Here is a 26,275-nt window from a genome sequence, read left to right as displayed (position 1 = left end):
CGGCTTTGAAAGCCTCGGGGGAAGCCGGCGGCGGGGCATCCCAGGCGCGCATGGGCTGCCCCCCCGCCGGAGCCCCTCCGCGGCTTTGAAAGCCTCGGGGGAAGCCGGCGGCGGGGCATCCCAGGCGCGCATGGGCTGCCCCCCCGCCGGAGCCCCTCCGCGGCTTTGAAAGCCTCGGGGGAAGCCGGCGGCGGGGCATCCCAGGCGCGCATGGGCTGCCCCCCCGCCGGAGCCCCTCCGCGGCTTTGAAAGCCTCGGGGGAAGCCGGCGGCGGGGCATCTCAGGCGCGCATGGGCTGCCCCCCCGCCGGAGCCCCTCCGCGCCGCCGCGGAGGGGCTCCGGCGGGGGGGCAGCCCATGCGCGCCTGGGATGCCCCGCCGCCGGCTTCCCCCGAGGCTTTCAAAGCCGCGGAGGGGCTCCGGCGGGGGGGCAGCCCATGCGCGCCTGGGATGCCCCCCCGCCGGCTTCCCCCGAGGCTTTCAAAGCCGCGGAGGGGCTCCGGCGGGGGGGGGGGGGCAGCCCAGGCGCTCCTGGCGGCTTTGCTCCCGGTGCCTCTGGTCTGCTGGGGACCATCTCCAGCAGACCAGGGACACCGGGAGCAAAGGAGGCGGAGGGGCGCTGGGGTATAAGATGAAACCCTATCTTTTAATTAAAAAGATAGGGGGTCGTCTTATACGCCCAGTCGCCCTATACGCCGGAAAATACGGTAAATTCATTGCTCACTCGCATCCCAGGCAGGAACCCGAGATGGAACGAGTATCAGCAATAAAGGTGCTCTGTTACCCCATCCGCCTCTGGGTCAGCCTGTTCTTTTATAACAATCTTTTACTCTGATGGGTCCCCAGCCCTCTTTTGAAGTGTATCGTGCCAGCTGAAGACGAAGTGCTGATAATTTCCCTTTGCTTAAATTGTCTTTTCCCTAGGGTCAGAATATTTTGTTCTACATTCCCCATAGAAAACTACCTGGGTCAAAAAATCAATCCCAGTATCAGGTGGTATGGTCACACGTCTTACTAATCCAATCAGGATTTACAGGACAAACAAGGCTATTTATAAGTCATTACAGCTTTGGAAGCACCAGCAATGGCTTTCATTAGCACATTTGAAACTATAAAAACAGTCTCATGCTTCAGATTTCTAACTTTATGTACAAGAATGATACATGCACCAAAACAGGTTATACAGATCCAGCAGACTGTAATACTGAAATTGATAGTGACATAAGATACTTTGTCCAAAGCATCTCCAAGTTATGCATATTTATATTCAGTAGCAAATTTGCATAAAGCTTGGGGGAAGGGAAACCATCACAGAATGCTTTTTGATGTTGTTGATCAGGGTCTGACACTGAGGGAGGGGGGAAATGGAGCGAGTCATATCTGACAGATCTTTCTCTCCATCCCATGTGCCTTGTGGGGTAGAAGGAAGAAATATTCTCTGAATTCCTCTGGTTGCTGGTCCTTGCATGGAGCATAGTCTGAGGTGCTATGGTGGAAAAAAGCTTGCACAAGTGCAAGAACCAGGGACAATCTAGCATGATATTAAAGGCATATTATTACTACAAGGAGCTCTTTTAAATGGAAGAAGATTATACAAGCATTTTACATTTCTAATGACACAGACTACCTCTGTGAATAATTAAATCATCTTCTCTAGAAACCATATGCCAAAGACACATCTTATATAAATCTATTGTGGTCCAAAGAGTTGCATCATAGAAAAACATTTGGCTTCTGCTGCATACGAGTGAATTCTATTCTTTCTAACATATTTGAAATTGGATTGAATTTGAATTTAGATTACAACACAACTGACTAGACTAAACCAGACCCTAGTTATTTAGCCCCCATATTTCACTATGAAATGGTATTAAGTGTCGATAACCTTCATAAAAAGTTTCATTTGTATCCACTCTAAATTCATTGTTTGCTGTGCTTTTTTCCCTTGCTGTGATTCTTGAAAACTGTCTAAAATTGGAAAGTTTAAGACAAAATAATGGTTGTAATAAATGAACAAGGAAGGTTTTTGTTACCTGACTCCAAAATTCACAAAAATTTTGACTTTGGAATTAGCATCTATTTCAGTTAGTCTAGGAAAACAATGGTTAAAATTAATATAAAATCACTGACAAAATTACACAATTCAAGTGTGATTCAAAATGTATTTTCCTATAATTTTGTTTTGTTAAAGTTGCTTTATTCGTAGCTTTATTTAGCTTTTTAATTAAAAAACTTAGTGTCAATCATTCAATTAACATATATTTTCCTATTTGTCTGATGGCAGAAAACACTAAACATTCACGTAAGTGGGATAAGTGAATTACTTTTTGCATGCTGTATATTCTTAAATTATTATCTGTACCTATTACTTTCAAAACCATGTATTATTATGGGCTGTATTATTAGTTGCTAAATCATTAGCTACTAATTATTAGCTATGGTAATTGATCTTAACTCTTAACATCAAACTCCTTTTTAATTCTTTTTAACTGAGTAGATGTTTCTTTGCTGAGGCCTATAGCCAACAGTGCTAACAAAGATGATGAAAGAGTTTGTCTTTGTGTCATCTCTATGGGTATGTCTAGACTACATGGCTCCGTTAACGGAGCCATGTAAACTAGTTTACCCAACATATTCAATGAAGCGGGGATTTAAATAAAAATGGTCATTAAAATAAAAATGGCCGCCGTCTTGTGCTGACAATCAGCTGATCCGGCACAGAGCGGTGGCCATTTTTATTTTAATGAAGCGGGGATTATTTAAATCCCTGCTTCATTGACTATGTCGGGTAAACTAGTTTACATGGCTCCGTCGACGGATTTGCATTTTCCCTAATCCATAGTTCAAGTTCCTATGAATATACTCCTCCACACCAGCTGTATTAGCAAGTCTATACTGTCAACATCTGCCAAGAGATTGTTTACAGTTGTTTCATGGTTCATGTCCATACCTGCCTCTGTGAATATAACAAAATTTATTCTGCACTTGAAAAAAATGAGAGACTCTTCCTTAAAATATAAAAATCAGCTTAGAAATATTGGTTAAGTAAATGTAAACCAGAGAAGAGCTGGATCGCATATTCCATAATATTAAATTTGTGCTCAGTTGGACAGCTGACTTTCCCTTCCCTTTGCAAATAAATCTCTGACAGGCTTCGAGGTACATCGACAAACCTGTGACTGACTTTTTTTATTCCCAAATCTGGAGTTTTTAATTAGGTACGTTCTACATGTCCAGTCTTCACACACTGGCATGCAGCGTAAAACATGCTCCATTTTCTTTACAAATTTTGGAACAGTGTTTTGTTCAAATGTCATTTGCTACATCTGGTTTCAGGAACTGGAAGAGGTGAGCAGGGAGGGGAATGGAAGAGACGAGGGAGATAGTGGGAAAGGGCAAGGGCCTGGACAGAACAGTGGTGGGATTTGGGCAGAGCCACTGGCTGGAGAGTTTGCCTCCCCAAGCAGGAGCTTCACCTATAGACTTCATAGTAATGGTGAAACTCATCTAGACAATTCTAAAGATTAGGATTTCATAAAGGAAAGAGCAAAGCACCCTACAGGAAACATTTGATTCTGCTTGAATGATAAGCTGTCAGAATGCTGAAAAATTCTAAGGCCATTATTTCTATTGACCTGTATTTACCTCTTACTTTTGAGCCATTATTCATTGTGGTCAATCATCTCCCCAAAGTAATAAAATCCCCTAGTGAAGTTTTGCCTACCCCGTTTCATTGTCAGCAGGTAGCCTCACACTTTCGAGAACCCCCTGATCACGAGGATGCTCTGTACTGAAACACCATTAAGACATTTAGTAATATAAATTATTAAAAGCAGCAATCACTTTTCTGTCTCATTGTTATTTCAACGAGCTCGTTCATAAAGGCAGATTATCTAGCTTGACTGCCATTAAGCTGCATTTACTGAGGGAGCTGTCATCAATTTTATCCTGGTATTGCTTGCAATAATACTAGTTTGCACCCGTCATCAGATATTTCACAGCACTTTACCAACAATTATTCATTAAGCCTCATCGACTCTCAGTTCGCTGCCCTTTCTACTCTGAGATGACTGGCCCAGATTTTTTTTATATGTCCCCCCACCACCTACTTAAAGCACAGCTTTGTCATGGTCTATCAACTTGCATTAGAACCAGTAATGGGGATGGGGGGAGAACTGTTGCTGCAGAATCTCCTGAGAATTACCACTGAACTTGGACCTTCCATTTGTGTTGATACCATGTGAAAACCGTTCCATTTCACTATGTGTTTTAGTTAGAAAAATTCAATAGGGTTTGGAATGATTTAGAAGAGATTCTTGCAAATAAATAAGGCATATTATTACCAGAGTCAGAAATATAATACTTATTAAGAACACTATGTCAAAGAAAAATGTTGGAAGCTCCTCAGTGGGATGAGAGGGTAGTGGCCTATAGAATGTGGTGTTGGAATGCTGCCTAGAACTCTCTAGTTCATAAACTGACCTATTCATGATGACTAGAGTATCTCCTGTCCGCCTCTTTGATTATAATGTCAGAGTTGTTTCTGAGGCTGTGGATGGCATTGCAGTCTGCACAGCTGAGGTTATGAGGCAAGTCATGCTGCTTGTCTATAATTTCAGCCTCTGCATGTCAGCAGAAGCATTCTAGGAAGATGTCAAGTCCATTGTTTTGACCTTCAGGCAGAGTCCACGCAGATTCCTTCTTCTTGTAGCATTGGTAGGATGGTTTCTGTGGGTTGGTGCACTGTTCAGTGGTGTGGTTTTTGCTGAAACAGACTAACATGGTTACATTCTGAAACTTGGCATCTGTTTCAAGGTGATCCATATTGTTTATTCCATCTGGTCTGAGTAGATGCACATAAGAAAATCTGAGCATCTGTAGGTAAGTGTCCAGAGGGGAAATTAGGCTCTTGAAAAGACTGGATGAACTTCCATTGTCTAGAAGCTCCTATTTGCACTACCTTCCCTACTTCCTTTTATTAAATAGAAAAGACTGTGCCATCTACTATGGGTACCTTTTATTGGTGAGCCAATGAAGCAATAAAAGATTATTAAACTGTAAAGATGACTACACAAAAAAAGCACATGGGAGAAGCTGTTAAAATCAAATGGATGTAATCATGTGCAAATGAACAATTTTAAATCAGCTCTATACTTTCTAATTGATGCTATAATCAAAAAATCTATTGTGTAGGAATCCAGAAGATTGAAGAACAGAGGCTGACACATATCTGAATGCAGTTTCACTACAAATAATAAAATTTTAGATGAGAAATGTTTTAGTTATGTCACAATTAAATAAAGTCCAGAATTCATCTTCCTAAAAGAAAACAGGGCCTATTTATTTGTACCTCTGGAGCCCTTCTGAGCAGCTCAGTGGCCAAGGTTCTCACTGGATTCAGGTAGAAGGATGCACCCAGCATGTACAAAGTGACTCACACCCAGCATGTACAGTGTTCACATGTACATAGTCAGCCAAATGTCAAAATTATTGTCCTCTGCACAAAAGTTGGGGACAAAAAGTGCAGCAGATGATTAAGTCTATAAAACTTAAAACAATTCTCTTGCAACAGGAAGCTGTAAATCCCAAAGCATCAGAGACAGCAGTGTGGAGGGTTGGGGAAGGCAAAATATGGTTGTAGAGAGCAAGAGTAGCTGAGTCAGTGCACAACTTGAAACCTAAGGCCAATGTCAAATAAAGCGGCGATGTCAGATAAGTAGCAGTATTTTGGTTTAGGCAGGACAGGTATAGAGAGTATAAGGAAAAAAGAAGTGCTCGTGTCTAACATACCAACAGAGGTGTTTATTCTGTAGAAGTGAGAAAAACTAAAAAGGTGTATACACAATTACTTAAAACAAGTTCAGCAAATAGAGATTTTCTCTCCTCCCACCCCCCAAAAAATACTTTGTGATCAACATTTATTTTGCTTTTTGCTAAACCTCAAGTATATGTCAGAATTCAATTGGATGTGAGAAAGAAAGAAAGAAAGAAAGAAAGAAAGAAAGAAAGAAAGAAAGAAAGAAAGAAAGAAAGAAAGAAAGAAAGAAAGAAAACCTGTTGGCAAGACCATTAGCCTTTCCCCCATGTCTCAGATCTTTGAATAGGACTTTTTTTTTTTTAAGATTTCCAAGTGATGCAGAACAGTTTTATAAAAGTATCCAGTCACTGGAATAATGAACACTTAAGAATCGCTGTTGTTTGCAAATCCATATTTTCTGCTAACTTTTCCAGATATGATAGTGAAGAGGGTCCAATCTGTAGATAGGTTCACACCTTATCAGTTGCATTAAAAGGATATTCTGGAAGAAAAGAGAATATAAAAAAGTAAGAATTATTTCATCTACAATCCTTGTCATCTATGTCTTTAAGACAGGCTTTTACACTGCACTACCTGTGATAAATATTTATTTTGAAGGTAGGTTTTATTGTATGATACTTGTGAGTATGGATGTATTCTGAAAGTTATATGGAATTTCAACTCTTTGGGAAGTACTCAGTGAAGATGACAAAGAGACTAACCTTCCATCTTTATGTTGGAAGGGGTTCATCCAGAAAAGGGCTAAAGTCACACTAGCAGGGTGGTTGGTGTAGAGGAGTTTGACACTATCTGTGCTAGTTCTGTGACTAAACAATGGTCTTCAATTGAATTGGCTGTCACTCCAGCATTTTACATAAGAATTATTCACTCAAAATTTAGTATGAATCAGAACAAAAATTGGATGCAGGGATATAATTTGATACAACAAAGCATTCTTTATTTCGGTCTTCAAATCATATCCCTAACTCCCTTGTAACATCATAAAATCAGTGCTCTCACTGTATTTACCATACAAACTTTTTCTTTATCATTCCCCTTTAATATGTTCTATGGAAAGATAGAAAACTAATTCAATATCTTGGAAGGAATTTATGTGATTGTGGGTGGGAAGGCTAAAGCAGTACAGCTGGCATTTTAATTTTAAATATTGAGAGGTCAATACAATTTGAAAGTTTACAGATGCTAGTCTGATTACTTCTAGGTAAAAGACAATCATCATGATTATATACATTGTTGGTTTTTTTTAGTTAGTTTGTTTTGAATAAACTCTGAAATACTCTTCTCTAATCTGCTATGCTATCTGATATGTTGATCCATGCTGGAGTCTATGGGTGTGTCTAGACTACAGAGTTTTGTCGACAAAAGTGGACTTTTGTTGACAAAACTATACCTGCATCTACACTACCGCTGAGTTCTGTCGACATAACGTCGACAGAACTCAGCAGTTTTGTCGACGCTGGTAAACCTCATTTTACGAGGCATAACACCTTCTGTCGACAGAGTTCTGTCGACAGAAGGTGTTATTGCATGTAGGATTGTGTCTAGACTACAGGGTTTTGTCGACAAAGCAGCTTGCTATGTCGACAGAACTGAATGTGTCTAGATGCTCTTTGTCGACAGAAGTTTTGTCATCAGATTCTGTCGACAAAACCCTGTAGTCTAGACGTACTCTACCTTTTAAAGACAGAGATCCTAGAGCAGGCATGGAAGGATGCAGATGCAGTGGCAGGGGAAGGAATGTGTAAAGAACGTATTATCCTGCACAGAGTTCTACTGAGCAAACTCTATATACAATTGACTTCAGCAGGACACTGCAGAGAAGCAGGAATCAGTCGGGTGGGTATGAAATTCGTAAATCAGAAAGTCAGTCAATACATTTTCCCCCACTCCTGAAAAATCCAGCCTTACTTGTTAGTAGCAAAATATTTTATTTGCTCTTTCTTCTTATTGCATTTATTTAATTTGGTTTTTTTTTCAGATGCCCAACAGTTATATAGTCAATGATGTCAAAAGCATAATTTAATGAATTGCTAACGGGAAACAAAAAGTTAAGATTATTTACAGCCAGTATACAAAGACCCTTCTATAGTAAAGTTGTTCAGGAGAAAGTCCATGTTACAGGGCAGAAGAAATTAGACCCTAAACATGCTGTTATTTTATATTCAAATTGCATACTACTTCTAACAAAGCCACACCTAGGCTATGTCTAGACTGCAGAGTTTTATCAGAAAAAAATATGCACATTGGGAACTGCAATTTGTGTATCTTTTTCCACTTTTTTTTTCCAGAAGAGGCTTTTCCGCAATTTGGCCCACCTACACGGGGCCAAATTTCAGAAAAACCTCCTCTTTCGGAACATCCCTTATCCTTTCACAGAAATACAGGAATGCCGAAAGAACGTGTCTGCTTTTTCGGAAACTGTTCCGAAAAAGCAGACGCGTTCCCTGGACGCAGCAGAGCTTTTCCAGGATACCAAAAGACTCTGCAGTCCAGACATACCCCAAGTTTTAGTTTATCAATGAAAACATGGAATACCTCGGTAGCATGACACTTACCCAAACATAAGTACTAAGGAGGCACAAATAAAGAAGTGATTTGAAAAACTGCTCTGGAGTGTACATTAAGGACATAATAGGATGGCAGAAAAAGAATCATAGAATCATAGAACACTAAAACTGGAAGGCACCTTGAGAGGTCATCGAGTCCAGTCCCCTGCCCTCACCACAGGACCATTCCTGGTAGATGTCTATCTAATCTGCTCTTAAATATCTATTATTTGATCAGAATAACAGAGACTTGGTGGGATGACTCGCATGACTGGAGCACTGTCATGAAAAGGTATAAACTATTCAGGAAGAACAGACCAGGAAAGGAGGAGGAGTTGCATTGTATGTAAGAGAGAAGTATGATTGCTCAATGCTCCAGTATATAGAGGGAGAAAAGTTGAGACTGTTGAGAGCCTATGGGCTAAATTTAGAGGTAGAAACAACAGGAGTGACGTTGTGGTTCGTGTCTGCTATAGACCACCGGATCAGGTGGCTGAGGTAGACAAAGCTTTCTTCAGACAACTGAGAGAAGCTTCCAGATCACAGGCCCTGGTTCTCATGGGGGACTTAAATCACCCTGATATCTGTTGGGAGACCAATACATCCTTCTAAAGAGGATGGAGAAAGGCTGTTCTCAGTAGTGATGGATGGCAGAACAAGCAGCAATGGTCTCAAGTTACAGTGGGGGAAGTCTAGGTTGGAAATTAGGAAAAGCTGTTTCACTAGGGCTATGTCTAGACTGCAGGCTTCTTTCAAAAGAGGCTCTTTTGAAAGCATCTTTCGAAAGAGCCTCTTTCGAAAGATCGTGTCTAGACTGCAATGCGCGGATCGAAAAATCGATCCGCTTTTTCGAAAAAGAGCGTCCAAACTGCTGGACGCTCTTTCAAAATTGAAAGCCACCCGGAACTGCTTCTGCCAGGGCATGGGGGCAGCATTTCCTTCTGGGTGCTGCCTGCCTGCCCTTTGCAGAGACGCGTGGTGAGAGGGACACTCCTGAACACCGGTTGCTCTGCTCCTGCAGCTGCCTTTGCTGTTCCTCGAGGAAGTAAGCAAGGCATTGCAGTGCTGGTTTGGAGTGCTCAGCTTCCTGGGACACCCCAGCAGCTTTTTTCTTTTGAGGTTTTTCGCTTTGAGACCCTTTTTTTTGGCATGGAGCCAGAGCTGCCCCTGGGCAGGCGATGGCCCCACACCACCATACTGCAGCTGTTGCTGCATCTTCATGACACTGTCATGAGGCTACTTCCCGAGCTGGACCCAGGCCAGAGGTACGAGGGGCTCCTCCGTCAAGCAGCCGCACTGCCCTTGCCTCCAAACTTTTTCGTGGACAGGCGTGTTTGGAGGTTTGACACCAGCTCTGACTGGTGGGACCGGCTCGTGATGGAGATCAGGGATGACCAAGACTGGCTACGGAACTTCCGGATGAGAAAGACCACTTTCCAGGAGCTGTGTACCTGGCTCGCCCCTGCTCTGCAACGGCAAGACATCCACCTGCGGCCCGCCATCCCCCTGGAAAAGAGGATCGCCATTGCCCTCTGGAAGCTGGCAACCCCCGACAGCTACCGCTCCGTGGGACACCAATTTGGCGTGGGGAGATCTACTGTCGGGGCCGTCTTGATGGAAGTAAGTCATTGTCTGGGGACAGTCACAGTTTGGGGTGGGGGGAAGGGAGACTGTCAGGAAGGGCCAAGTGGAGTGGGAGTGGGAGGGAGCTCCTCCACTCACCCTGAATTGTGGGGGGGGGGGTTCTGAGGAGGGGATTCCCGGGGTGTTTGAGAGGAAAGGTGGGCGGTGGGTTCTCCTCCTAAGAGATAAGACACCCCTTCTAACATTTTGTTGTCTGTCTCGTTCTGCAGGTGGTGAGGGCCATCAATTCGGAGCTGCTCAACAGGCTCATCTGTCTACCAGATCTGGACAGCGTCATGGCCGGCTTTGCTGCCCTCGGCTTCCCGAATTGCGGAGGAGCGCTCGATGGGACACACATTGCAATACGTGCACCGCCCCATCGAGCAGCCCAATTCATCAATCGAAAGGGCTACTTTTCTATGGTCCTCCAGGCCCTGGTCGACCATCGTGGCCAGTTTTTGGACATTTGTGTTGGGTGGTCAGGGTGGGCACACGATGCCCGCATCTTCAGAAACTCGTACCTCTACCGGAGGCTTCAGGCAGGAACATTTTTCCCCCATCGCGAGTTTGCGGTTGGGGATGTGCACATGCCGGTGTGCATAGTGGCTGATGCCGCCTATCCCCTGATGCCGTGGCTGATGAAGCCCTACACCGGCCACCTGGATGCGAGCAAGGACCAGTTTAGTGCTCACCTTAACCGGGCTCGCAACCAGGTGGAATGTGCGTTTGGATGTTTAAAAGGCAGATTCCGGTGCTTGCTCACACGCCTCGACATGGGGGAGAGCAACATCCCTGAGGTGGTGGCCGCGTGTTGCGTCCTCCATAACCTCGTGGAGAGGAAAGGGGATGCCTTCCTACCAGGGTGGGGTAGAGGTGCTGATGGCCAGGAGAGGCTCTTTGCCCAGCCCCGGACAGCTGCCATCCGCCAGGCTCACCGGTCTGCTGTTGGCATCCGGGAGGCCCTCCGGGAGCAATTCTCCAGTGGAGGCCACTGACTCTACTGAGGGGCTTCTGCCTGGGGACTGGGCCCTGGCCCAATAGAAGCTTCTCTCCACAACCCATCTCCTGACCCTGTTTGGACACATCAGTAACACCAGGGTGTGTTGCAAAATAAAACGTTCTGTTTAATTTTTGTACATATTCTCAAACAATAGTATAAATGTAGCAAACATAACAAATTTTTTTTTCATTTTTGTTGTTGAAAACACTATTTAAAATAAAGAAACATTTTGTTGAACCCTTTGTTTGTGCTTTAACTGGGGTGATGGGGGGACTTGAAACCTGGAGGGGGGAGGGGGACTGGAAACTTGGAGGGGGGAAGGGGATCAGGTTGCACGGGGCTTGCCAGATTTCCCTCTCCTGCCTGGGACTCGTGTTTGGGGTGCTCCACGGCTACGGGATCGGGTGGTGCACCTGTCGGTTGGCTGGCTGGGGTGCTCTTGGGACGTGGAAGCCTGGGGGAGAGGAGGGCCAGGGGGAAAGAGGGGCTGGGGAACTGGAGTGGCGGGGGGAGAGGGAGGTCCAAGAGGGAAAGGGATGCTGTTGTGGAAGGGGGGTTTGGTGGGGTGGGGTCATGGGGTGCTGGAGGAGCAGGACCAGGCACAGGAGCAGGCAAGCCGCAGACCTCCCTGAGAGTGGCGCACAGGGACGTGCGCTGCAGGACCAGCTCGTCCATGAGCCGGTCATGCCAGCGATCCTCTGCCTCCGCCCTCTCTCGCGGGATGGAGTTGAGGTCCTGCACGGCCTCCACGTGCTGCCTGAGGATGTCCGCATAGACACGCCTGTGTCTGCGGCTCCCATGACCCCGAGATGGAGATGGAGGTGGGGCTGGGGTGCTGCGGCCCTCTTCCACGGCTGGTCCGGCTGTGGAGGAAAAGAAGAAGACACAATCAGTCCTAAAAACTGGACTCTGTAGCACTTAAAATACTAACAGGATGGTTTATTAGGGGATGAGCTTTCGTGGGCCAGACCCACTTCCTCAGATCAGAGTAACACGGCTACATTTCTATCACAATCAGTCATGTGTGCAACAGCTGTCCAAAAGGGCATGCCCTCTCCCTGAGACAGGGGAAGCAGACATTCTGAAGGTCACACTGTGTGTGTGTGACCTGGGCATCAGCCTGAGCATGACAGGTTTCCCTTGTGCATCACCCACTGTGCACCCACCTACCTCCCCCCCCCCCCGGGTGTGACACAACCTCACTGTACTCACCTGCTGCTTCCTCTCCTGCGCCAGATGATGCATGGGAGGCCTCTGGAGTCTAGGTGACTGGCTCCAGGGTGAGGGTCGCCGTCTCCTCACTGTCCTCCTCCTCTGGGACCATGTCCCCATCTCCAGAGTGCTCTGGGTCCTGCTCGGGAGCGTCCACCACGGGGTCTGCCAATCCAGACTGTATGAACCGCCGTGGTGTGCGTGCTTCTCCACTGCCACCCAGGATCTGGTCCAGCTCGGGATACTAGGGGCAGTAGTGGGGGGCTGCCCCAGAACGGGAGCTCTCCTCCCTGGCCTTGACATACCCCTGGCGCAGCTCTTTTACTTTGGAGCGCACCTGGTCCTGGGTGCGGGGGTAGTGGCCCTTCTGGGCCAGGGCTTCAGCCATGCGGCGATAAATATCAGCGTTTCGCCGCCGGCTTTTGAGGGCCTGTAAGGCCTCCACCTCTCCCCACAACTCCAGCAGGCTCTTGATCTCTGCGCCAGACCAGGATGGTGCCCGGCGTTTGGAGCCCTTGGCTGGGTCCCCAGAAGGCTCGGTGGAAGGGCCAGGACGCTCTTGGGGCTGGGACATGCTGCAGCAAAGTAGCCGTGTGCTCTGGCTCCTTCTCTGCAACAAGTGGCTGTGAGGGTGCGCCTGTCCCTTTAAGGAATGGCTGCAGCCAGGAACCACAGACGTGCAACCCATGGCCCAGATTGTCCTCCAGGGCTTCTTCCGGGAGGCCAATACTTTCGAAAGAAAGGGCTCCCCCCGTCCACACTCACTTACTTTCGACGGATCTCCCTCGAAAAAGGCGTTCTTCCTCGTAAAATGAGGTGTACAGCCATCGAAATAAAAGCCGCGTTCTTTCGATTTACTTTCAAAAGAACGCGGCTTGAGTCTGGACGCAGGGGAAGTTCTTTCGAAAAAAGGCTACTTTTTTCGAAAGAACCCCTGAGTCTGGACACAGCCTAGGGGGGTGGTGAAGTACTAGAATGGGTTACCTAGGGAAGTGGTGGAATCTCCATCCTTAGAGGTTTTTAAGTCTTGGCTTGACAAAGCCCTGGCTGGATTGATTTAGTTGGAATTGGTCCTGCCTTGGGCAGGTGGCTGGACTTGATGACCTCCTGAGGTCTCTTCCAGCTCTATGATTCTATCTCCAGAGATGGAGGTTCCACAACCTCCCTAGGCAATTTATTTCAGTGTTTAACCGCCCTGACAATTAGGAAGTTTTTCCTAATGTCCAGCCAAAACCTCCCTTACTGCAGTTTAAGCCCATTGCTTAAAGAGATTAAAAAAGGAGATTAAAAAAGATATCCCAGTATTTTTCTTATATGAAAAGATATTTCCACTCCTCCCAAAAGGCAGTACAGCAGATTAAGATATTTGCTGTCTTCATTTAAAAAGTTCCAAAAACATTTGGTGTTTCTTGATCTTTTCACTTCAAAAGAATATAAAGTTATCTTTTAATTACTGATGCGTTGCTGCAGGTGCAATCTGGCACTTAAATATGTTCCATCCAATTATGTGTTGGCTGGATAGTGATTGGAATTACTCCCATTCCCCACTGCAACCTTTCACCAGTGTATGTAAAAACATTCTCTATGCCAGTTTTCTTTAGCATTGTTATCCCTAAATATGAAAAAATCATGATCCTCCAGAATCAAGCATTAACTCATTTTTTTCCCCCAAAATAATGATACTTTTTATTTACTTTCTGGTTTCTGGGCATGAAGGTGCACTTGAGTCATGGTTTTTTAAAAATTTTCTTCCTGCAAAAATTAAAGCTAGAAACTTACTTTGTTAATAAGTAAAAACTGAAATTATCATGTAATTTCCAATTGCCAGCAGCTGGGGTTTTCAGGAAAACACCAAATATTGTGAGATTCACATTAATAGACACTATCTGGCAACACTGTTTCTTCCTTTCTCTTCCCCATTTCCCTTTTTTTTGAAGAGTAGGGTTGGGGAAAAGCACTTTAGGTTTCTGATGTGACCAGTGTGGTTTTATCACTTAAGCACGAATTAGGTCCCATTAACAACACACAGTTATAGGGACATGGTGTTGCCAATTCTTGTAATAATTCCACAACTCTCATGACTTCCCCTATCCTAGAAGGGCATGATTTTTTGCTGAGTTAGACCTGATACTGTATTTCTGGTTTCAGCCAGTCAGTAATTCAAAGTCATTGCTGTGAGTCTGAGTAGCTGGCATTGGATTGCAATTCCAAATGCTGCCAGAAGAGGACAGTATGTTGTGGAGAAAGATTAATTATTGAAGAGGGGGGAGGTTACTAATGGAGTTCCTCCAGGATTGCTCTTGGAACCAATCATATTCAATATTTTAATGAGCGGTCTTGCCACAAAAAGTAGGAGTACTCTAATGAAATTGGCTGAGAATACAAAGTTGGGAAGAATTGTGACTATAGAAGAAGAATGGAATAGTCTACAGGAAGATCTGGATGACCTTGAAGACTAGAGTGCCAGATATAGTATAAAATTGAATACTACAAAATGGAAAGTCACTTAGGCTATGTCTAGACTGCAGGCTTCTTTCGAAAGCATCTTTCGAAAGAGCCTCTTTCGAAAGAGCGCGTCTAGACTACAATGCGCGGATCGAAAGATCGATCCGCTTTTTCGAAAAAGAGCGTCCAGACTGCTGGACGCTCTTTCGAAATTGAAAGCCACCCGGAACTGCTTCTGGGGGCAGCATTTCCTTCCGGGTGCTGCCTGCCTGCCCTTTTGAGAGACGCGTGGTTAAAGGGACGCCCCTGAACACCCGTTGCTCTGCTCCTGCAGCTGCCTTTGCTGTCCCTCGAGGAAGTAAGCAAGGCATTGCAGTGCTGGTTTGGAGTGCTCAGCTTCCTGGGACTCCCCAGCAGCTTTTTTCTTTTGAGGTTTTTCTGCTTTCAGACCCTTTTTTTTTTGGCATGGAGCCAGAGCTGCCCCTGGGCAGTCGATGGCCCCACACCACCATACTGCAGCTGTTGCTGCATCTTCATGACACTGTCATGAGGCTACTTCCCGAGCTGGACCCAGACCAGAGGTACGAGGGGCTCCTCCGTCAAGCAGCCGCACTGCCCTTGCATCCAAACTTTTTTGTGGACAGGTGTGTTTGGAGGTTTGACACCAGCTCTGACTGGTGGGACCGGCTTGTGATGGAGATCTGGGATGACCAAGACTGGCTACGGAACTTCCGGATGAGAAAGACCACTTTCCAGGAGCTGTGTACCTGGCTCGCCCCTGCTCTGGAACGGCAAGACACCCACCTGCGGCCTGCCATCCCCCTGGAAAAGAGGGTCGCCATTGCCCTCTGGAAGCTGGCAACCCCCGACAGCTACCGCTCCGTGGGACACCAATTTGGCGTGGGGAGATCTACTGTCGGGGCCGTCTTGATGGAAGTAAGTCATTGTCTGGGGACAGTCACAGTTTGGGGTGGAGGGAAGGGAGACTGTCAGGAAGGGCCAAGTGGAGTGGGAGTGGGAGGGAGCTCCTCCACTCACCCTGAATTGTGGGGGGGGGGGTTCTGAGGAGGGGATTCCCGGGGTGTTTGAGAGGGAAGGTGGGCGGTGGGTTCTCCTCCTAAGAGATAAGGCACCCCTTCTAACATTTTGTTGTCTGTCTCGTTCTGCAGGTGGTGAGGGCCATCAATTCGGAGCTGCTCAACAGGCTCCCTTGAGACAGGGGAAGCAGACATTCTGAAGGTCACACTGTGTGTGTGTGACCTGGGCATCAGCCTGAGCATGACAGGTTTCCCTTGTTCATCACCCACTGTGCACCCACCTACCTCCCCCCCCCCCCCGGGTGTGACACAACCTCACTGTACTCACCTGCTGCTTCCTCTCCTGCGCCAGATGACGCCTGGGAGGCCACTGAGGTCTGGGTGACTGGCTCCAGGGTGAGGGTCGCCGTCTCCTCGCTGTCCTCCTCCTCTGGGACCATGTCCCCGTCTCCAGAGTGCTCTGGGTCCTGCTCTGGAGCGTCCACCATGGGGTCTGCCAAGCCTGACTGGACAAACGGCCGTGGTGTGCATGCTTCTCCACTGCCACCCAGGATCTGGTCCAGCTTGGGGTAGTAGGGGCAGTAGTGGGGGGCTGCCCCAGAACGGGAGCTCTCCTCCCTGGCCTTAACGTACCCCTGGCACAGCTCTTTTACTTTGGACCGCACCTGGTTCTGGGTGCGGGGGTAGTAGCCCTTCTGGGCCAGGGCTTCAGCCATGCGGCCATAAATATCGGCGTTTCGCCGCCGGCTTTTGAGGGCCTGTAAGGCCTCCTCCTCTCCCCACAGCTCCAGCAGGCTCTTTATCTCTGCGCCAGACCAGGATGGTGCCCGGCGCTTGGAGCCCTTGGCTGGGTCCCCAGAAGGCTCGGTGGAAGGGCCAGGACGCTCTTGGAGCTGGGACATGCTGCAGCAAAGTAGCCGTGTGCTCTGGCTCCTTCTCTGCAACAAGTGGCTGTGAGGGTGCCTGTCCCTTTAAGGAATGGCTGCAGCCAGGAACCACAGACGTGCAACCCATGGCCCAGATTGTCCACCAGGGCTTCTTCCTGGAGGCCAATTCTTTCGAAAGAAAGGGCTCCCCCATCCACACTCACGTTCTTTCGACGGATCTCCCTCGAAAAAGGCGTTCTTCCTCGTAAAATTAGGTGTACCGCCGTCGAAAGAAAACCCGCATTCTTTCGATTTACTTTCGAAAGAACGCGGCTTGAGTCTGGACGCAGGGGAAGTTCTTTCGAAAAAAGGCTACTTTTTTCGAAAGAACCCCTGAGTCTGGACACGGCCTTAGTGTCTAATAAGAATTTCTGCTATAATATGGGGCTTAATCAGTGAGATACAAAACAAGAAAAAAGACCTTGATCACAGCATAGCTATGAGCCACTAATAAGACCTGGCTATGAAAAAAAGGCAAATGTGATCTTAGGATGCATCAAAGGAGGCAATGCCAGTAAAGAGAGTATCCATTTCATTCCACAAGGAACTGGTAAGATCTCATTTGGAATAATAAACATGTCTGGTCCTCTATGTTAAGAAAGATACATTTAAATAAGAACAGATGCATAGAGCGACTAGAATGCTCTGGGGAATGTAGGCCCTATCTTATGAGAGCAGACTGGAAAAGCTTACTAGCCTAAGCAAACCAAACCCAAGGCTGAGAGCAGACAGACTCATCCTCTATTAATGCTTTAGGCAGGGCAGTAACCAGGGCAGGGTGAGTGAGGCAGCTGCCCAGGTACAACATCGCAGTATTAGAAAAATGAGGGAGAGAAATGCCAAAAAACCTTCAACATCAACAAGAGGTGCTAATATACTTGCTCACTCCAGGCACAATTAAATGTCCAGCTACAGCTCTGAGATTACAAGGGTAAATACCAGGGAGGGTGAAATCGTAGTTAAGCTAAAGGACAACACTGGCTTGAGAACAGATGGATATAAATTGGCCAAGAACGAATTCTGAGTGCAACTCAAAAAAAATTTCTAACTATCAGAGGGGCCAGGTTCTGGAAACACTTGAAACAATGGAAGCTATAGGGGCAAACAGCTTAGTTAGTTTTGAGAAAGACCTGGAAAAATGAATTAATATAACTCTATGACTGGCTAGCTTTATGTGGCAGGGGGCAGGGCTCAACAAACCTCAGACTGATTTCCAATTGATCTCTTTTGTTCCTAAAAACACCTGCTTCTCTATCTGGTCAAGTGCAGGGATCAGGAGGGGATTTCTCCCACCCCCCGCGTATTCTGAAAGCTTTTGTATCTGCTTCCTTTGAAGCATCAGGAACGGCCGTGGCTGAAAATGAGCCATTGGACAGGGAAGGCCAGGCCTTTGAGGTGGCATTGAGCATTTCTCTCTCGCACTCTGACTCATTTTTGCTCCTATGCTTGGAATATAACTGAGTGCCACCTGTGGCATTTGGATGGAATTTCCCCCCAAATCAGATTGGCAATGACCCTGGACATGTTCATCTTAATTATTTCCTTGCCATTGCAGGGCTGTCATGTACCATTGCCCTCAAGCTCACTCCTTCCCACTCTCTGCCAGTGGCAAATAACTGTCTAGTCTCCTGTGGGCTATAATACTTTCATTTTAGTAGGCTGTGTCTACACACTGGGCCACTTATTCTGGAAAATCAGCCGCTTTTCCGGAATAAGCTGCGAGCTGTCTACACTGGCCCTTGAATTTCCGGAAAAGCAACAATGCTCTACTGTACAAAATTAGCCGCTATTCCGGAAAAACTATTCTGCTCCCGCTCGGGCATAAGTCCTTATTCCGGAACACTGTTCCAGAAAAGGGCCAGTGTAGACAGCCCAGTAGTCTTTTCTGGAAAAAAGCCCCGATCGCGAAAATGGCGATTGGGGCTCTTTTCCTGAAAAGCGCATCTACATTGGCCACAGACGCTTTTCCGGAAAAAGGGTTTTTCCGGAAAAGCAGCCTGTCAATGTAGATGCTCCTTTTCCGGAAAAACTGAAAACGGAATAGTATTCCGTTTTAAGCAGTTCCGGAAATTCATGCCAGTGTAGACACAGCCCAAGTGTTTAGGGAGGTGCTGGGGGGTGGTTGGTGGCCTATGCGCTAGAGGAGCATATAATCTGTTCTCATATATCAAAAGGTATGTACATTAAAGCAGGCTTACAAAACTGATTGTATAGGTATAGAGAGAAAGAGAGAGAGAGAGAGACTGGGGCTGTGTCTACACAACAGAGTTTTTCCAGGGCACCAGAGGTATCTCAGAAAAACTCAAGTATGTAGATGTGCTGAAATAAGAATATATCACCATATGTGTATACGATATTGTGAATATAATTCCCTATTAAGTTCTATTGGCTGGTTTAAAACAAATCTGCAAAAAAGATAATTTTTTATGATAAACCTATAGGTTTATAAGTAATGTTTATATAACTCACATTCATTTATTGTTTCATCTCTATTAAGTTCTATAGGACTTTTCAAAATGGGTTTAAGGTTAGGATCCTAAAACTGTAGAAACCCAGCCTCTCTGGGGTTTTTTTTTTAAAGGATTCAGAGTAAAAACTCTTTGCTCCCAAACCAAACCAAACCATTAAATTGTCAAAATTAAGCCATTGTCAGTGTGCAGATAACAGAGCTAATGGCCTGTTTAGATTTTGACCTTTCTGAGGATTGTTTCATAAGCTTCAATGACATTATGGAGAATTAATAAGATTTCACATCCCAAATACAATCACCATAGGAATAACATGAGCATGATGAAAAACTTATCATGGGAGTTCAGTGAAATGCAGAGTTTTCAATTGGCTGGATTCATGGATTGGTTCCTGGCTTGAGGAGTTACCAGGAGAGCTGCTTTTCTGCATTTCCCATACAGTTTCAGTACTACGTCTTGTTTGAGAGAAAGAGGTCAGAAAAGAAATCCATCAACCTATCATCCTCTCGGTCCAGTAACTCCATGGAGTTATGCCAGAAAGGAATTTAGACCATCATGGACTGAACAAGCTATGTTTTATGAGGAAAGCAACTGAGCAACATTGTTAACTATAAATAAATAAACCCAAACGGAGGGCTGAATTCCCCTGCAGTGCCTTAATTTCCACCTTGAAGGACAAAAGAAAAAAAAATACTCCAGAAAACTATTAATTTCAACCAACCTCATGATCCACCGAGTGATGTTTCTGTCCTTTGCTTGTATCCTGACAGGCTGTAATTTGTCGTATATGATGAAGACTGACAATCAGACATACAGTTTCTGGAACATTCTGGTAACAGAGGGACTTGACTATGCATGAGTCCCAGGCTGGATAAAATATAATGCCACATAGCTCCATATTGTGTCCCAGAAGCTGACAAAGGAGTTGATGCTAATAGCTGTCAGCGCGTGCATATAAAATCAGTTTTATATTCTTATTTATTTTTGAGACAGTTATTCATGAGGTCCTCTACTGACAATCACAAGTGACTTGGGGGAATCGAGGGGTTGTACAGTGCTGGGAACTGTCATTAGAGAGTTTGGTCCTCTGAACTTCAATGTTATCTCACTTTCTGAAGCTCCTGTCTCAACCAATATGGCAGGGGTTGTCCCAATCTGTGCAGCAGTTTGGACAGTTCCACATTGTGATCTCTGTAGTAGTTTGAAAGAAAAGCTCTAGCCTGAGGACAGAGGGGAACAAGGAACAAAGACAATTTACATTAGAAATTGGCAACCTTGCAGGGAGCAATCTTACTAAAAAACCCAAACCAAGTACAATTATTAATGGGACTGCCCACATTTTTATGGCCCTCAATTTTAGTTGTCTCGCTATTATTGTGACAGGAAAATGTCCTGGACAAACTTGCCTGATTTAAGATAAAACTTATTAAACTGAATTCAATATCAGTGTGGGGTCCATTGTATTAAAAAGCGACTGTTTGCATCGTTGTAGGATTGTATGTAACATTTCTAGGAGATTAATATAAAATTTGGGGAAATATTAGGAATGTTGAAAAAACTGGTTGGGACAATATGTGTGAACTGGGTATCTTAGGAGTTACTTTGGAGGCCTTTTGAAACAATAACATATGGACAAAACCCCCTTGTCTCTTGCTTACTTGCTCCTTGAAACACCAGACTGACAACCTGTGAACTCTATTGAAGACGGACTAAATTCTTCACAAGTGTGCTAGTTATGTGACGAGTTTTGTCTGGAAATGGATGACAGGAGAGGGATCACATGATGATTACCTGTTGTGTCCCCTCCCTCTGGGGCATCTGTATTGGTCACTGTCGGCAGACAGGATAGCGGGCTAGATGGACCTTTGTTCTGACCCAGTATGGCCATTCTTATGACCATAGAACAACTGGGGCTGTTATATGACCACAGAAGAGACCGCTTTATGGGATCTGAGAGGCTAACCAGGGCCCATATAGGAGTTGGAATAATCAACAGTAAGCTTGTGCGTGTGTAGGTTTATTGTTTTTTAAAGATGTTTTCACCTTTACAATAAATAAGCCTGCTCAGTTTGGTAACTTTATGGTAAGTTACAGTGTCTTTAGTCTCTGAAGAGAAAGCAAGTAGGTTGGCTTATGCAGTTCAACTTTGCTGAGGGAATTCCAAGTCCAATTAGGGAGCTCTTCAGCCCGGAAATACCCCAGTCCGCATGGAGAGGAGCAAGCATCACCACACAAAGGTGTGATACTAGGGGAGCTACAAGCCTGAACATGGATGCATTTGCTGGACAAAAACAGGTGTGGTTTTCCTGACCTGTAAAGCTAAAAACTATCCTTTATTCCTGAGTCCCAAGTATAATGCTGTGTAAGATTTTCACAAATGGCAACTGAAGAAAAGTGGTACCTCTTGATCCATGGGTGGGTATTTTCGGCCTTTGCTTTTCCCCAGGCATTTTGTCTTTCCTCCTTCCAGCAGCTGACACCAAAAGCCCTTCTGAGGGTCAAACCTAAAAGGGACCATATCTTATGAATGGTCTAATTATGAAGGAGCCACTAAATAGACAATTGCCACTCTGTGATATCTGAGATATTTTACTTCTTTCAAGTACGGAGTATTTTGCTTCTTCCAAGTTACTGGTATTACAATGCCCTAGATGGCCATTTGCATGGTCAAGAACAATTTATACAGTACAAGACATGGTTGAGAACAATTATCAATTGTTTGAAGATACTCATTTCTCCAAACAGTTAACAGGAGCCTATGATGTTTTTGTGTATGTACAATGTGTGAATTCTATTTACTAGGAAATTGCTGTCACGGATAGCCCCTGTCTCAGTGCATATTCATCACTGCAGTCAGAACCTACAGCAAATATACACCATTCTGAGGGCAAGGGGGAATACTTAACTTCAGCTACTGGACAACAGATATGCTAAATGAGTTTCCATGAGCTGTTTGAAAAAACAAAACAAAAACCTTCCTTCTTTTGTCTGAAGGGATAAGATGCAGGGAGTGGAAATTCCCTAAGCAGGACAAAGACAGAAATGACAAAGCAGGCCTTTACAGAGAACTGAGAGGGAAACACTAATGGATACACAAGATGGGGAGAGGACTGGCCAGTAGCTACGCTGGGAGAAAAGGTTTTATGTTTTTTTTTTAAAAAAAAGCAAGTCATGCACCTCAATGAGGTTGCTGGATAGCTCCAGATGACCTTGATTCCAGCCCAAAGAATATACTGGAGAATTGAGGAAACAGAAGCACAGAAATACATGTACAGTTGAATATTTTTATACCAATGTTATTTCTTGTTCTATTAAAGAAAGATCTATGCTGTGTCTGAATCCTGTGGGAAGTCTCTGTGGACTTACACGTACCTTATTGTACCTTGTCATATGCCATCTGAGAATTAGCAGCAGCTCATACTTTCAGGAGGTTCTGAGAGAAGGCATGTTTAAGTTACAGTGGAGCAGGAAGAGTGGAGCAGGAAGAGTCTGCACTGATGCCAGAATGCCAGGCAGTGAGTCACATTGTCTAAACTCATAGGAAGGCGTTAGACAGATGATCTGCACCCCAAGAGTATGCTAGGGATCTCAAGGTAATGGCAGTGAGTAACTGGATTATTAGAATCAAGACGCTTAAATGCATGGGTTCCAGAACTTGTTCCCTTAACAGCAGTCTTGTGAATGCCCAAGTGGGAGCATTTGACTGGACCTGTGATACCAAGCACGTATCCAGGTCAGAATTTGTAAGTGTCAGAGATTTGAAAAAACAAGAAAACCAAAACAAAACAAACAAAAAATCTCCCCAACTATAGGCCCTATTGACTTCAGTAGGAGTTAGATCAGATCTCCTCTGTGTGCATGCACATATCTTCTTAACAATATATTTATTAGTTGTGTAGGTATTTTTGAAGCAACTGAAGCTGTGTTTAGATCTTATGGAAGAGGTGGTTGTCTTGCTACTAATGAATCACTACACCTGGAGGGTGTTTGACTACATATCATTTAGTTCTAGATATTACTTTCATTCCAAGGCAGGCAGCCGCATAAATGCTGTCTCTAAACAATCTTGGCAGAAATTTGAAGTCTGATCATCATGTTTAAAAATCAAAGATATAGGAATATCAGATTACAGCATTAAAACACTAAGGAAACAAGAAAAATAAAGTGTAAAGTTTTGAATTTATTGCTTTGGGACTTGGCAGAATACATAAAACATTGAAAAGGTTTGCATTTTTGCTGTTCAGCAGATGTTTGAGAGGGATGAAGCATAATTGGCTGAAATGTAAAGCTAATTAGTTTCAGAATGTTTTGTTGCCTTGGGCCTAGTTCTTAAACACCAGCACACCTGCAATTTGCTGCTGCATATATGTGAACTCATTTCAGAAGAAGGGGAGGGGAGGTCTTCTCTTTTTTTCCTCCATTGTCTGGCCTATTATTCCATGACTAATCCTTCCAGCCTAAAATGTCCCAGTAATTGTATCAATTAAAATTAAACAAGTCATTGATTAAATGGATATATTGATGGTAGAGTCACTTCAGTTTTTGACTTTTCAATCTGCTCATTGCATAGTGATGTACTTTAGCTGGCTTGCACTAATTTCCCCAGAGAAAAATTAATATAGTAGGCTGTGCTAAAAAAAACTTGTAGAAGTATGCCCTAAACATTTCTGCCTCAGTAGGAGTTTTTTCAAAATTATGGGAAAGTCCAAAATTGTAGAATAAAAAAAGCCAGATAACTCAGTTAAGATGGACCCCTCATGCTCATGTTCCTAGTACTGTATAAAGTTGTACATTTTATGCACAGTACGTTATATGATACTATGTCTGGGAACAATGGAAATACTTAACGATAGCATGTTGGTCTTAGCTGTAACCCAAATTTTCAAAGGAAAGCAAACAAGGCCTCATATTTCATAATTTCTCCTGACCTTCCCTACTTTATCTAAGGAACTTATATAGCCTCTGTTACTAAGAGACTCACAATGTTTAACATATTTATCTTCCTAGCACTCCTGTGAGATAAAGCACTGATATTATCCCCATTTTTTTCAGATAGGAATGATAGCAAAGAGAAGCAATGTGACTTTCCCAAGGTCACACAGGAAATCTGTGGCAGAGCAAGGAATTGGATTGAGTATCTTGAGTTCAGGACTTCTCCTTCACAAAAGAAAAAACCTGCAGAATTGTGCATCTTATTTTGATTTTATTTTGAAATAGCTTATTTTGAAATTTGGCGCATCTACACGGCACCAAATTTCAAAATAAAGTGTTATTTTGAGCCATCCCTTATCCATCGTCTCTCTGCTAATCATGTGAACATGGAATCCCCACTTCTCTCTGGCTCCAGTGTGAGGAGAGTGAAGAAGAAAAAAAGTGGAAAAATGGCTCTTGCGCAAGACGGGATTTTTGCGCAAAAGCCTCTTGTGTAAAAAGCAGCCGCTCATTTATTATGCAAATGAGGCTCGGCAATATTCCATGCTTAGCCTCATTTGCATATTTCTTGCGCAAAACCAGTGCAGCGTAGACATAACCATAGATAGGAATTAATCTTTACACCATTACTTTAAATTCTGATTTTACAAATGAAATAGAATTGGAAAACCCAAGTCTGCTTTAGTACAGTATGTTAAGGATAATAGGTTAGTTGTGCACTTACTTAGTGCTGGGTGGAGTGCTTATTCATGATTGAACAATATTTATCTTTGTGCAGGGGCATAAGCAGCACTTAATGTCTCACTTGCACCCTATTTTGAGGGCTACCGCTTCAGTAGCATGTGTTCAATGCCCTTACTCTTTGCACCAGGGTGAATTTTGTGCTCCTGTGAGAAGCCAAGTTTATTTTTGTGGTTTACTCGTGGCAATACGCTTGTTTTTCAGTAGTGTTTGAACAACTGAGTCCTTGGACTGCATTCTGACAGTTTTAAAAATGTGTGTTGTACACTTAATACCCAGCACTGACTTTGAAGGAGCCTATTCAGTCAATTTTATATTGACGTTCCTAATGTGAAGCTACCGCATTGTTCAATGTTGTTTCCTCTTCTATGCAAACCTATGTTTCTTCCACACACTTGCTTTCTCAGTGTTTTTGAACTGTGATTGTATAATATTCGGAACCATGTACAACACACTTTCCTTTATAAATAAAGGCAATGGACCAACTTTATACCTGATGTGTGACTTCAGTTTAGGAACTTGGGGAATAAATTTGTCCCCAAATATATTAAAACATCACAAAAGGCACAGAAGATATGCAGTGTGGCAGGTGTGCAAACATCAGGAGGTTAGCTACGTATTCAGAACTGCTGCCAGCACTTTGTACATATTATGAACGACAGATTTGCAAAATTAAATTTCCGAAAATGAAATTGTTTAACTAGGAAAAACTATTGTGAAAAGCAGTGTTTTTAAGAGACTTCAGTTTTAAAGAACCTGGCACAATTCTGGGATTATATGGAGAATAAGAATCCTTATAACCCACACATTTGTTGTTTGTTTCGGAAAAGACTGAAGAGGAATCATTGCTGTCTTTACCCCACATAAAAGTGGAAGTAATGTGTGGGAGATGAGCTCCCCTGTATCATTACTATGGAGATGATAGAGTGTATGATTTGTTTCTCTTCCTCCCTTTCTGTGGAGGTGACATGGAGTTCTACCCTAAGCTCTTCAGATACAGGAATCTGTAGGAAAGAATGACACCTGAGCAGATGCTGAATGTTTGGAGATTAGCTTCAGGGAGCTCCTGCTGCCCTTCACCTTCCCAACAAGCTGGTGGTTTCTTGGCTCCATGGAGTACCTGCACTACAGTGTTTGTCACTAGGATTCAACTGCACATGAGGTTCTCCAGCATGGAAAGGCCCAGTGTGAAAGTCTTGTGCTGATTTACCACTGGTCTGGAAGAATTAAAATCTACCCAGTCCAAATTACTGCAGAGATCCAAGAACTAATGGGGAACTCACTGCAGGGAGTGGGAAGGGGGAAGAGAGATAGTTAACAGATAGTCAGGTGACACAGAGGAAATCCATATCCTTCAGGTCTCCAACATGGGTAAATCTCAGCTCTGAGCTGAGTTCATTAGAGGCATGTTTGTAAGCACTTCACTGATCCAGGGCCATTGAAGTCAATGGAAAGTGTATTAAAGGCAGACCGCGAGGATATTCCTCTGATTGCCTTTGGGCCTCATTCCATGGGATGAGCTTACACT

The 26,275-nt window shown here is 44.5% G+C and overlaps 1 protein-coding gene across 3 annotated transcripts in view; it reads right to left on the bottom strand.

The window, feature by feature from the left end:
* Window positions 1–510: 510 nt before the first annotated feature.
* The window catches only part of LOC102456831 (N-heparan sulfate sulfotransferase 4), a 259,856-nt gene continuing 234,091 nt past the window's right edge, over window positions 511–26,275 (bottom strand). For all 3 annotated transcript variants that reach the window (XM_075929806.2, XM_014580495.4, XM_006112754.5), the window contains 3 exons: window positions 21,476–21,578; window positions 19,796–20,294; window positions 511–6,298 (listed from right to left, as the gene is read on the bottom strand). In XM_075929806.2, coding sequence (XP_075785921.2) covers window positions 20,175–20,294; window positions 21,476–21,578 — 223 coding nt within the window. In that variant the 3' untranslated portion in view covers window positions 511–6,298; window positions 19,796–20,174. The remainder of the gene's footprint in view (window positions 6,299–19,795; window positions 20,295–21,475; window positions 21,579–26,275) is intronic.

Source organism: Pelodiscus sinensis, chromosome 4 (genome assembly GCF_052426305.1).
Source record: "Pelodiscus sinensis isolate ZL-2025 chromosome 4, ASM5242630v1, whole genome shotgun sequence".
Classification (NCBI taxonomy): domain Eukaryota; kingdom Metazoa; phylum Chordata; order Testudines; family Trionychidae; genus Pelodiscus; species Pelodiscus sinensis.
Note: the sequence above shows the minus strand (reverse complement) of the source record. Positions and strands in the feature narration are given on the sequence as shown.